Source organism: Anas acuta, chromosome 14 (genome assembly GCF_963932015.1).
Source record: "Anas acuta chromosome 14, bAnaAcu1.1, whole genome shotgun sequence".
Classification (NCBI taxonomy): Eukaryota; Metazoa; Chordata; class Aves; order Anseriformes; family Anatidae; genus Anas; species Anas acuta.
Genome location: NC_088992.1, coordinates 19,589,858 through 19,601,872, shown reverse-complemented (window position 1 = coordinate 19,601,872; position 12,015 = coordinate 19,589,858). Strand labels below are relative to the sequence as shown.

The 12,015-nt window shown below is 42.8% G+C and overlaps 1 protein-coding gene and 1 long non-coding RNA gene across 5 annotated transcripts in view; one reads left to right on the top strand and one right to left on the bottom strand.

Annotated features, from left to right (window-relative positions):
* Positions 1-8,865, bottom strand: part of PWWP2A (PWWP domain containing 2A) — a 29,840-nt gene extending 20,975 nt beyond the window's left edge. For 2 of the 3 annotated variants that reach the window (XM_068698213.1, XM_068698211.1), the window contains exon 1: positions 8,168-8,865. In XM_068698213.1, the coding sequence (XP_068554314.1) occupies positions 8,168-8,865 (698 nt within the window). Of the gene's footprint in view, positions 1-2,451; positions 2,565-8,167 lie in introns of all 3 variants that reach the window. The other variant, XM_068698212.1, reaches the window with a different exon arrangement.
* Positions 8,866-9,045: 180 nt separating this feature from the next.
* LOC137864260 (uncharacterized) overlaps positions 9,046-12,015 on the top strand; it is a 37,597-nt gene continuing 34,627 nt past the window's right edge. For both annotated transcript variants that reach the window (XR_011101398.1, XR_011101397.1), the window contains exons 1-3: positions 9,046-9,414; positions 9,781-9,840; positions 10,587-10,668. This is a non-coding gene — a long non-coding RNA (uncharacterized lncRNA). The remainder of the gene's footprint in view (positions 9,415-9,780; positions 9,841-10,586; positions 10,669-12,015) is intronic.

Below are 12,015 nucleotides of genomic sequence, written 5' to 3'. Positions count from 1 at the left end.
GAAAACTAAAGAGAGAACAACGGCAGAAAGACCTAAGAAAAGAGAAAACAACACAGAACAGTGTACAAAGACAGAAAGAAGAATGACAGAGAAAACAGACAATGGCTTATTTTCTTACTAGAAGAAACAGAATGAATATGTGACCAAAACAAACCTATTCAAGACAAGGCATTGACAGAGCACCTGAATGAAGTTGAGTATTTACTGAATATACAATATGCAATGTGAATTTCAAGCCCTATTTTCATACCTCTGGACCTTGAAGACAAGTGCTTTCCGTACAGTCACAATAATGATTTCTGTTACACCAGCTACACATTAGAAACATCTGTGAGTAGCACACGTACATAGGTCACACATAAGAGTTGCAAGACCTAGTCAGTCAGTGCTGACTAGGGAATAGTAGATCACCTCTTAAAAGAGGTGCTACATCAATGAGATAACTACCTACATGTATTTCTTATGTCGCATGCTTGTATGCCACAAGGAATTGCCTTGTCTTTGTTCTAACAAGTGACATTTTTTGGAATATAACCTGTCCTTAGTACAACATTATTTTTGTCCAGAAAAGACTGTTCTTGGAAAGACATGCTACAGTTACAATTTGCTTAAGTCAATTTGTGCATAAGTGCCAGTTGTTCATTGTACAGGCAGATAGTACGTTATATTTATAGCTCTATTTTAGAATATTACTTGATAGAATAAAGCGATTCTTTGATGGAGGTTCTGAAACCGAACCGTTAGAAAAAAAGAGTAAGAAACAGGCATTAAAACCATAATCAAGGCATTTCTGGAAAGCACTGCACTGCTGCTTCATACTTATTCAAAATTAGAAACAGTTTTCCATGGTGCCAAGCATCCTCCGTCATAAAACTGTCCTGTCTCTTTTTGCTCTGAAAAAGTACTTCTAGAAGAAAATACAGATACAGCCCATTGTAAGAAATATACCTCCAAGAGGTTTAAAAGTAACCAGAGTAATCAGTAGGATCTAATCATATTTCTACTATATATTTATACACACACATATGTATGCATTAAAGGCAAATAATAAAATAGCAACAGGAGAAGCAGGGACTACATTTAAAAAATAAAAGTAACAGGGTAAAAAAGAGACCCCTTCTAACAGTCTGGGGATCTTTACACAAAGAAAAACTATCAATTGGCTAGGGTATGCAGAGATAGAAATATGATTTAAAAAGTCAAGTTTTACTTCCTGAGTTTGTCAACCACAGGTTAATTAATACATAGCCATGGCATCTTTTGTAGTTAGTTAAAAGATGGTTTTGATATCAAACCTAGAAGTCTGTTACTTACAGCCATATAAATTTGGATGCTAGATATATAAATCTTGGTACTTCAAGCAAGGTAAGAACACTTCTTTCATACCTAAATCCTACAGTAGGATTACTACAATAAATACATATTACTATACAATTCGTATTCAAAGCAGAGGACCGTTGAAAAGTATTTTTTAAATAAGCATGAGATAAGGAACAAATCCCAGCTAAACTGGCAACTACACATACATAAATATCTAAACAATACATCTTGGGGCAGAGAGTATCTACTTCAAATGTAAAGTCTTATGTTCTCATCTTTAATCTCCAATGAATCAATTTTACTTCTCCAAAAGAAAAAAAAAAAAAGGAAAGAATTGTAAAAGCACATTGTTCTGCCAAGAGCCACAGAAGGGGTTCAGAAGCACACGTATTTCATATTTGTCTGCAAGCACTGAGTCGATGTCAACAAAACACAGTAACTTCCTGTGTTAAGTCTGTTCGAAATGATAATGGTGAAGATGAGAGCTTTCATAAAGTCAGACTATGGTAAACTCTGATTACCTTTTAATGTGTTGCTCTTATTTGCTCAGTATCATCCTTACAGGAAAAATTGATTTCTTATGTCTCATGGATAAAGGCTCAAAGACTGAATGCTGGGAATATAATACTGTGTTTAAGTAAGGGTAGGGCTAAGTATATTTGCTTCATGCGTATATCCAAACTGCGGGTTTAAATTATAATATCCAGTGTAATAAACAATTAGATCGTAGTTATTTCGACACAAAGTATTTCCTAACTCCTGAAAATGATCTGTATCCAAGATGCAGATTATGCAGTGACATTGGTAATATAGGAATTAGTTGGTGTGATACAGCATGTTACAGAACACGTTGGTTTTAGTGGCAGGCACCTTATCAAAAAAAGCATATGCATAAGCCAAGTTATCAGCTGAAAGGTTTACTCACCTCCCAAGCAATATAAGAGAAAAACAGGGTATGCATAGAAATGAGCTTGAAAGAGCATCTCAAGATAGCCAGTTAGAAGTATTCAAGGTAGGAATGACTTAAATCAGATGCTAACTACTATCATCCTACTGCAATCACTACACAAATAGAAACCAGCTAATGATTACAAACAATATGCAAATATACCAAAGGCTATATTAACTTACAGCACACCTCCCCATAAAGTTACAAGTCCTTTCAAAGACTTCAACTTCCATGAAACTGGATCACAGAAGTCCATGTAGTCAGGATGTTGATGCAGACTTTGAAGAATTAGCCTCTGTAGAGACAGAACAATCTCTAAGTTGACAAGCCTGAAGGGTACTCAGATGGTTCTTAATTACTCCTTCCCTCCCCCCAAAAGGAGAAAGGCACCTTTCACTTTTTCATTGCAAAGAATCTACACGTGAATTCCCAGAATTTCCTTCATTTCTCTGTAACTTTATGAGTCCTATCAAGGATGCAGAAGTACTTATTTTAAAGATACAGTGTGTTTTAAGTTTAGGCTTCCTGCTAACTACTGCAATTGTACTGACTTGTTCGTAAGGCTGAATGTCCGTTGAAACTCAAGTTATCTTTTAATTTTTACAGCTGTTGTCACTGTTAGTTACACACATGGTTTCCATTTTAAAGTGGATGCTTTACTGATATATTTGGACATGTTACAAAATGACAAAGCTTTATGATAAGGTATCTTTAATATACACTTCCAGATTACCCATATAACAGTCAAACCCAAGAAACGTGGAAGGGAGTATGATTTATTAATGGAGGAACTTTAAATCAATTCGGTGTCTATATGTACAAGTTTCATCAGTCCCATAGAAACATAAGAAAATAAGTCATTTAAAATATACTGAAAACTTCACTGGCTCTCAATACTTTGAGCTCTCAAAATCCTCTGGCTCTCAATACTTCGAGCTAAGTCAAGCTGCCCTCAGAAAACAATGTAACTCAAGCAGAAATACATAATTTCAATACAGGAAAGCATACTGTGAGAAGAAGTGACAGTTCAGCCTTTATCCAGTGCATCGGAGTCCAATAAAGACCAGTCATAGACTACAAATACTTTAAGGAATGGAAGTTGGAGACACGATCCACAGACACCCTACATACCAGGGAGATTAAGGCTCACTGCTTTGAGAAGGGGCAGGGGATAGAAATGTCACACTTTTGTACTCACTCAAAGCCAGAAGGGGTTTGGAAAGTCTGTCTGTTCAGTTTAAGCAGCACTTGTTAACATGTTTTATACCTATACTAACAGCCCCCTAAAAGCTGGTCCAGTTCTGTCAGCCATTTTTACTTTCTATGTGGAAATACAAAACGGGTAAGCCTTTCAAAAAGCACTTGAGAAGTGACCACAAATAAGGCTCAGTAAAGTTTTGGATGTAGATAGAGATGCAAGAGAAGCTATATTCATATACAAAAGTTGAAGCATTACAGAATCATAGAAAAATTTAGGTTGGAAGCAATACTACAAGGTCCTCTGATCCAACCCTGTGCTCTGAAGCTAAATCTGACACTCTACTTTCTGACTGACAGGTTATGTTGAATAGTATGTGTAATTTATGCTCTTAACCACACACATTCACATCAGAGCTCTGCTTCCAATGTTCTAGGGACAAAGCAAATGCCAGAGAAATGTTAAGGGCATTCCTTAAATGCTAGCATTCCACTAAGCCCATTCACACTTCTGAGAAACAACAAAAGAGAATAGGGGATGATTTTTAGGAACATCTTGCAAACTGGGTATAAATTTACCAAGGAAAAAAAAAAAAAAAAAAAAGTAAAACCCACAACCCCAAGTAACACAGACATTTCTCCACTGCTGAGAATACCAGTACTTCCATAGAGCTTAAACTTTCCCTTGCCAAGAAAGAACAACAGTCCCTATTTATTAAATTAGCAGGGAAAGAGAACTCAGCACAGACAAACGCACCACATCTTTTTCCAGGTAACACTTCTGCTGCTTCTTCCTCACATCACATCCTGAATCTTTCACAACTTGGGAGTAGCTTTTTCGCCCCCTCCACTTCCCTTGGCACATAGAGTTACAATGCACTAGACTCACCCTGCAGAGTTAATGTCAACAAAGCGTCAGTGTACGTAGACTGCAAGTTTCAAGAAGCGTTAAATGTAAGTGATTTAAAAATATAACACGTTTTTCAGATTGAGACAACACAAAGTAGGGAATGTATGCAATTGTTCACTTAACCTTTTTATTTTGCAGTAGAAAGTCCAATGAATAAATTGGAAGAAGCACAGGATTTGAGAGTCTCCAAGAAAGATTGCTATAAATGAAAACTACTACTAAAATTATCACAATTTGAACCTATCTATAATAGTTTATTTTCATCTTAGATTAAATGCATGCCTTGCAGGAAGTCTTTCTTTCTCTTCCACAATCAAACCCCAATTAAGATGTAATTTTAAACACCTGTCTTCTAGCAATAAACTGAGCATCTTTTGGCTATCTACAGCTTTTTGGTAACAAAACAACCCTTTGCTCTTCTCCCACTGCCTCCTCCCCCAGGAGCTACAACGTTCACATGCAAGTCAGAGGGAAAATAGCTTAGAGAGAAAGAGTGGTTTGCATTGTTGGTAGACCTGAGCGGTGTCAGGAGTTGGACTCGATCCTTATCGGCCACTTCCAACTTGGGATATTCTGTGATTCTAGAAGTGTCAATCGTAAGTATAGGATGAGAAGCAAACTTTTAGTCAAGTGTAAAGCCATACGAAGCCCAAGTCCTGGCTGATGGCTACACAACAGAATATAAATGTAATTATCTTCACCTGTCCCCCAGCACTTAGTTTTTAGAAAGGCAGGAGGGGAACAGTGCAGAATTAGTTATCCTCTCTCCAGAAGAACAAACTAAAACTAGAACTTTTTAATCCTATGCTTTCAGATTTATAGATGCTGTTCACATCAGTTATTTCCTTCTGTACATTTCCTCCAGGTGCAGAGCAAGATTTACAGTAATTCTAAGCCAGCAGGTGGCATTAACATCTCATATACCCTAAGCAAACAGAGCTAGCAAATGCTGGATACAGCAAGATTAAAAGCCCTATCTAGGCCTAACAAGGACTTTTCAATGAAAATTTGAACAATGGCATGGAAAATTAACCACGTTCTTGCACGAAGCCTTCCAGTATTTGCTTTGACAAACCAACTCAATTGCCTTCCCCTGCCTGATGGCTGGCTGCGCTTCCTGCCTCTTCTATCAGCACAGCTCCATCATGTCCCTGCCAAGGAACCCACATCAGAACCTCATCATACAAGGCAATAAGGCACTTACATGTTATTGCCGCTGCTGTCATTATCTCTTAACAGTAGGATCACATTTTTAACTTGTACTGTAGGCCTTCAGAGTTAAAAAAAATAAAAATAAAAAAAAATAAAGGAGGTATGTCCCTACTGAGAGGATGAATTACTGTATAAGATATTGATCTGGGATTGACAGACATGGCTTCCTATTTTCAAAACTTCCAGTGCAGCAGCTGACAGGTTGATCTTCAGTACATCACACTGCCATCAGTAAAGGCAGAGAGATTACTTCCTTACCTCAAATAAAGGTGAGAGGAAAGTCCACTGAACACTGAGGTACCCATATCCTTGTGTTACGGACTCCTAAATGAACATCCTATTCATGGTGGGCAGGGGGTAAAGGGGAACAGAAGGAAATCAAACCTTTAATACACCATTAACTTCATATCAAGGTCCACGATATTAAAACGTGAAGTCAAAACACCATTTTAACAACAGAAACAGAATTGGGAAAAAAAATAAATGAGACAGTTTTGCTTTTCCTTTTCTCCAAAATTTAGAAGATGCTTTGAAAAGGCAAAAGAATTCAGTAGACAGTTTTTTTCTAAACATTCATTAAAAGGTACTCTTCATGGTGCTGTATAGAATAAGCACCTTCGTTGCCATGAAGAAAAAAGTAGAAATTAAGATCCAAAAAGGACCAGGAATTATTTTCTTCTGAAAATATAACGAGAACAGTATTAGTTTGTGTAGTGAACACATCAGCCACTTTCTGAAGTTATTAAATGAGTGTATTTCAATACTAAATTTCACATTTACTCAACGAGAACTCTCCTACAGAGGCCTTCCGATACTGCTCTACAGGAAACAAAATTTGCATTAGGAAAGTTTATAAGATGTACTTGGATGACCTAGGGGAGACATCTATCCCTAAACACCCCTCTTGTATACTAGAAATCCCACCTTTTTCATGTAAATTTATGCTGAAATTGAGGTGGTTTTGATTTAACCTCAAATTTCACCTTGTGAGTTCCCATATAACAAGTGCCCTTGAAGTAAGTCCAGGATCATACAGATGAAGAGGAAGAAATAAAGAGTTCAACTTCAAGAGTATCTGGGAGAAATAGTACAAGCTTTCACACGCCACTTTCCCCAGTCCTTATGATGAAGGCTTTCCCCAGGGCCTGCACTTCAAAACAGCGGAAACTGAGATGCATGCTTCCACCAAAGCCACAATGCAGAAGCAGCAGGGCGTTTGCCTGCCACAGGTGACCTTTAATGCACAGGGCTGCAGCAGATCTGCTGCACGAGAAAAGGATCGTCAGTGCACAACAAAACCTCAGGCAAGTAAGGGATGTTTGTGGTCAATACATGTATAAAAAGATATAATCTCTTTTAGGAGTAAAGGAGCAGACATCTCATTTTGCTTCTTCACAAGCACAGATCCCTAGAAGTACAGAAGCACGTACTCAGTCACCTCCCTAACCAAGGTAATAATGTGATTTTGCCGTGTACCAGACCTTCAGACCTACAAAAGAACAGATGTTAACTAGCATTATAACCTAACTCCTCCTGGCCTTCTTTGGGGCATTCAGTATTTCACACTGCAAAAGAATACAGACTGCAGATCATATTCGAGAAATTGGCTTTGAAAAGACAAATTGTGATTTGAAATGCAAAGTTACCAATGACTTACACGTTTAAAACTTACTTCCATGACTTTATCCATCATTTAGGTTTCAGAAAAGACTTTCTGTTTCAAAAAGCAATCAAGATGCTAGGTCCAGGACAAAAGTGCTGGTCACTAATAGCTTTCTTTTAGAAAACACTGTCAATACTGTTATTACAGAAATTATTAAACAGATGATGGTAATTAGACACACATGTGCAGTCTAAATTTTGACAAAATCTAGATTTTCCACATTGCAGTTTATTTTAAAAATAACCCTGGTCAAATTTCACTTTTCTCCCATGTAGTTGCATAGCATTTATATGTTCATAAAACAAAACAGGAACAGAGATTTTACACCTGTAAATAGCAGTTGGTGTTTATAAATACAGACTCACAATGATAACTTGTAACTAACAAGAGCCCTCTGCTACAGGAAGTCAATACAAAACCAAAACCCAGGCCTTGCAATCTGATAAGTAACTTTGAAAGAATACCAATTCCCAAAATGAAATAAAATAAAAACCCTAAACTTCACCTCGTTCTCTGCACACAAGGAGCAATTAACATTAATAACCACACTTCAGGACCGTAACAGCCTGGCTTGGAAACCACTATTCTAGGAAAAAGCAGGTAGTGCAATTAAGGTTACCTAGGCGATGGTACACACGAGCCAAGGAGGGGAAGCACTGCAGAGCTCCAGGTCTGGCAGCCGGCGTGGATGCACGCCCACCTCTGCAGCTCGGGGCTTTCCCCCCCCACCCCCGAGCAGGGGGATCCCGAGTGCTCGCCCCCTTCCCGGAGCAACGGTGCCCAGCTCCCACCAGGGGACGGTGCTGAGGGCCCCCGGAGGGGGGGCTCCGCATGGCTCCGGCCTCCTGGGGAGGCAGGGGAGGAGGGGGAAGAGGCCGAAGAGGCGGCTCGGGCTGGCTCCCCCGGGAGATCTCACCTTTTCGAGAGGTCCATGAGGACCCCGGAGAAGAGCTTCTCCCCCAGCCGGAACGAGACCACCAGGGCGTCCTCGATGATGTGATCCAGGGTGACCCGCACCTCCGAGCCGGGCAGCAGCGGAGCCTCCGCCTCCCCTTCGCCGGGAGCCCCGGCCACCGGCGACTCGGGCTCGGCAGCGGCGGCGGCAGCAGCATCCGGCTCCTCCTCCTCCGGCCGGGACGGCTCCTCCCCGGGCTCCGGCTTCGCGGAGCCCCCAGTAGCCGGCGGGCAGGGCTGCGGCTCCTCCTCGGGAAGTCGGGGCTGCCCAGCAGGCGGCGGGCAGGGCTCGGGCTCCGGGCTGGGCGCTCCCCGCAGCTCAGCCCGGGCCGAAGCAGCCGCCGCCAGCACCGCCTCCGGGGCGGCGGGCGGAGGAGGCGGCGGCTTCTCCGGCCTCTGCGCCTCCGCCTCCCGCCTCCCGGCCGGGCTCCGCGCGGGCTGCGGCTCCTCGGCCTCACCGGGAGCAACCTTGCCGCCGCCGCCGCCGTCGGCCTCCTCCCCGTCGGGCACCGCCGACTCCACGGCCTCGGTGACGGCGGGCAGAGGGTCCGCGCCGGCCTCGCTGCCCGGGATGGGCTCCAGCTCGGGCTCGGCATCGCCGGCCCCACCGTCGCCCGGCACCGCTGCAGTCGCCGCCGCCTCCGCAGCCGTGGCCGCCATTTTGTGTGCTGCCTCCCTCCAGCAGCGGGATCGATAGCTGCGGCCTTCCCCCGCCCGCCTGGGAGGGAGGGCCCGCCCCCTAGGCTCGCATCCGGCGGCCTATTGGCGGGCGCGCCGCGGCTCTCTGCTCCTACTGGACAGAGGAGCCGTCCGTCAAGCCCGCCTGGAACTTGCTGTTGGCCGGCGGGGACTTCATTCAATAGAAAGCCGGGAAGAGGAAGAAGGGGCGTGGCCACGCGCTTCACCGGCCGCTAGGGCACAGAGGGGCTGGGCTGCTGGGGCCGTCCCGCCGCCCCATTGGCGGAGGGAGGAGCCGCTCCCGCGAGAGGCCGCTGATTGGCAGGGGCTGACGTCCATCAGGGGGGCGCGAGGCTGGAGCCGCGCGGCGCTTGGCATGCGCTCTAACGGCAAGCGGGGAGGGGGGCAGAAAATGGCGGGGGGGCGGTGCGCGCGCTGCAGGGCGCCCTGAGGGGACGCCCTGCTGTGGGGCTGGGCAGGGCCCTCGTCGGGAGAGGGGATGAACGGAAAACGCACAGGAAAAGAGAAAACGTGAGGGAAACGGGGGGCTTGGTTCCTGTCGCAATGGAAATCTGGGCTTTCAAAGGCGACCGGGGTGTGTTGGCGAAGGGGGAGAGCGGGGTGGCGACAAGGGAAGGAGAGCAGCGAGCGTTTGCCCACCTGGCGTGCCGGGTCTGGGGCCCTCTGCCTGTGGGGCCGGTAGTTGATTTGGGGGGGGGGATATGGGACACGTTTTTTTCCCCCCCAGGTAGGAAATCTTGTATTTCCTGAAGGAAAGTTAGTTGTTTCATGTGACGCTTTACGTTTAGGGAACCTGATAGCTTTTAGAAAGCAGGGAATTGTTAAAGAGGGATGAGGGGAAAAAAAGTGACAAAAGGGTTTTATTTCTGATGTTAGGGTGAGGGATGCATTGCTCAGCGACAAGCGGAACTTCCTGAAAAGTAACAAGTAAAACCTGTAAGAATCTCTTGAAAAATAAAATATTCTTCTTCTTTCAAGTTAGTGGCTTCTGTTTCAGGTTTTGAAGTTGCTACCAAGCACATACTTAAGCTAGAAATAGAGCTACACCCAACTTTTTCCTGAAGCTTATAGCTAATGGACACAAGGAACTAATGAAACTTTTGCAAGAGGTACATGGAGAAATCCTTGGCCCAGTGTAAGGCCTGGTAGTATACTTGCCTTTTTTTCCATTGTAGGAAGACAAAATCATGTGTCGTTAAAGGATTACAGTAACAAAAGCAATTCTTAAAATAAATGAGGTCTTGGAGTATTCTTTAAAAGCAAAAAAGCTATGTTTAATATAAGCTAGTAAAAAGCTAGTAAAACACAATCATGCAAGCTATAGGATTTTAGTAGGTAGTATAGGTATGATTAACCTACTCTGTTGACCTGAACATTGTGATTTGACTTACATAACACACATAAAGTCTCTGCCTGTTGTGTCTGATAATGCTTTTCTTTGCATGGTGTTGCAAAGTGTATAAGAAACATACAGGAACATCAGGAAGAACAGCCAGGTGTATTTCTGGAGACAGATTAGAACTAGAGTTAAATTTGCTAAAAATAAAACTGCTTAATACCTTTTTATGTTTTACTGCCATATCTATTAAATCAGTGGTTTGGTAGTATGAGTGGGTAGACTAGAATGTGTTTATTAGGGGAATGAGTAGTAGGTACTGATTTTTTAAATTATTTTTTCACAGCCTTCCTTGCAGCTTTGTCAATCAGTATCACAGGGAAACAGCAGATGGATTCAGCGTATGATCTGTGGTTTGAAAGAATGTGGTAAGCTTTCCACAAACTGCCTACCATTAATATTACTGCCTAAATCATTTTGAAACATTTTTGTTTGACTAAATTTGCAAAAGACCTGTTTTCTGTATCCTCAGGCTGTAACACTTTGAAAGATGGCAACTGTCCGTGAGCCCCTAAGGGGCTCTTTCTCAGAATTATGTTCTTTCTCAGATTTCCAGAGAATAGTGAGAAAGTTTGTGTCGCCACTGAATTACATTAGTTTCAGAGCTAGCCCTCAGCAAGGATTTCGGTTTTAGTTCAGATCTGAGATTTTTTCTTCTGTTTGTTCGCCCAAGGAGAATGCAAGAGTGGCACTGGAAGACTTGCAGAAGCTGAAAATGATGCAAAAATAATTCTTATCTTGAAGGAGCACGTGATAGAAAGAAGTGATCAAAGAAGTGATCTGCTTGTTCTTTCCTCTCATTATTTTGTTTGTGTGATTGTGACAACAAGTGATACACAGGAGAAACTTTTTACCTTATTCAGCTGAGTCCTAGAGCGGATTAAAAAGCCATTAGTGAAGACAGCTCATATGTAACACCAGAACTGTTTTTATATTACTCTCTTACGCAGAGAACCTGACTGTGCTTGGAGGTACTCCAACTGTATTTCACCAGTAGACCTAACCATACTCTGCATACGCAGAGGTATGCTCAGCTGTTCTAAGGCTGGTTTCCCTACGCTGTCTCACACTCACAGTAATCTATTTGTTCTACCCAAGTCTGATTTTTTGTGAGGAAAAGGCATCAGGTTGGTTAGTAGGGTTGGCAGGGTGCAGGGATGCTTATTGACATCTGTTCTATCTTATGCTGTGCTGACTTACTCAAGAGAGGTCAAAAACTTCTGATTATCAGGAAGCTCAGAGAAGTTTGCAGAAGCAAAGCTACCAAACAGCTTTCATTCAGGAGAATCCAGAACTGGTGTGGTCCTTACTACAAAACAGCATGGCTTGTAGGTGCTTCATGTGGTTGGGGAATTGTGCTCTCTGGTCAGTTCAGTTAGCCACAGTTCATTTCTCTAGTGCTGCTCTGCCGTGGCAAAGAAGAACAGCAGTAAATTCTGAGCCTACAAGAAATTACCAACTAATAGGAAAAGACTACTCAGCCCTTGACCTAATGGGACATAGCTCTGCCCAGCAAGCTTTTTGTTATGTTAAATTCAGCTTCTGTAAAGGATGAACATAAAACAGAACATTTCCTCTTCCAAAACTTCAGGGAGATTAATGCTTACTGAAAGCCACTCTGCTTTTCATCAGGTGTTGCTTATGGCAGACAGTTACCATTAAAATGCTAAAACTAATCTTTTACTTCTACTGGAGTCCCCAGCAGTCCTTATGCA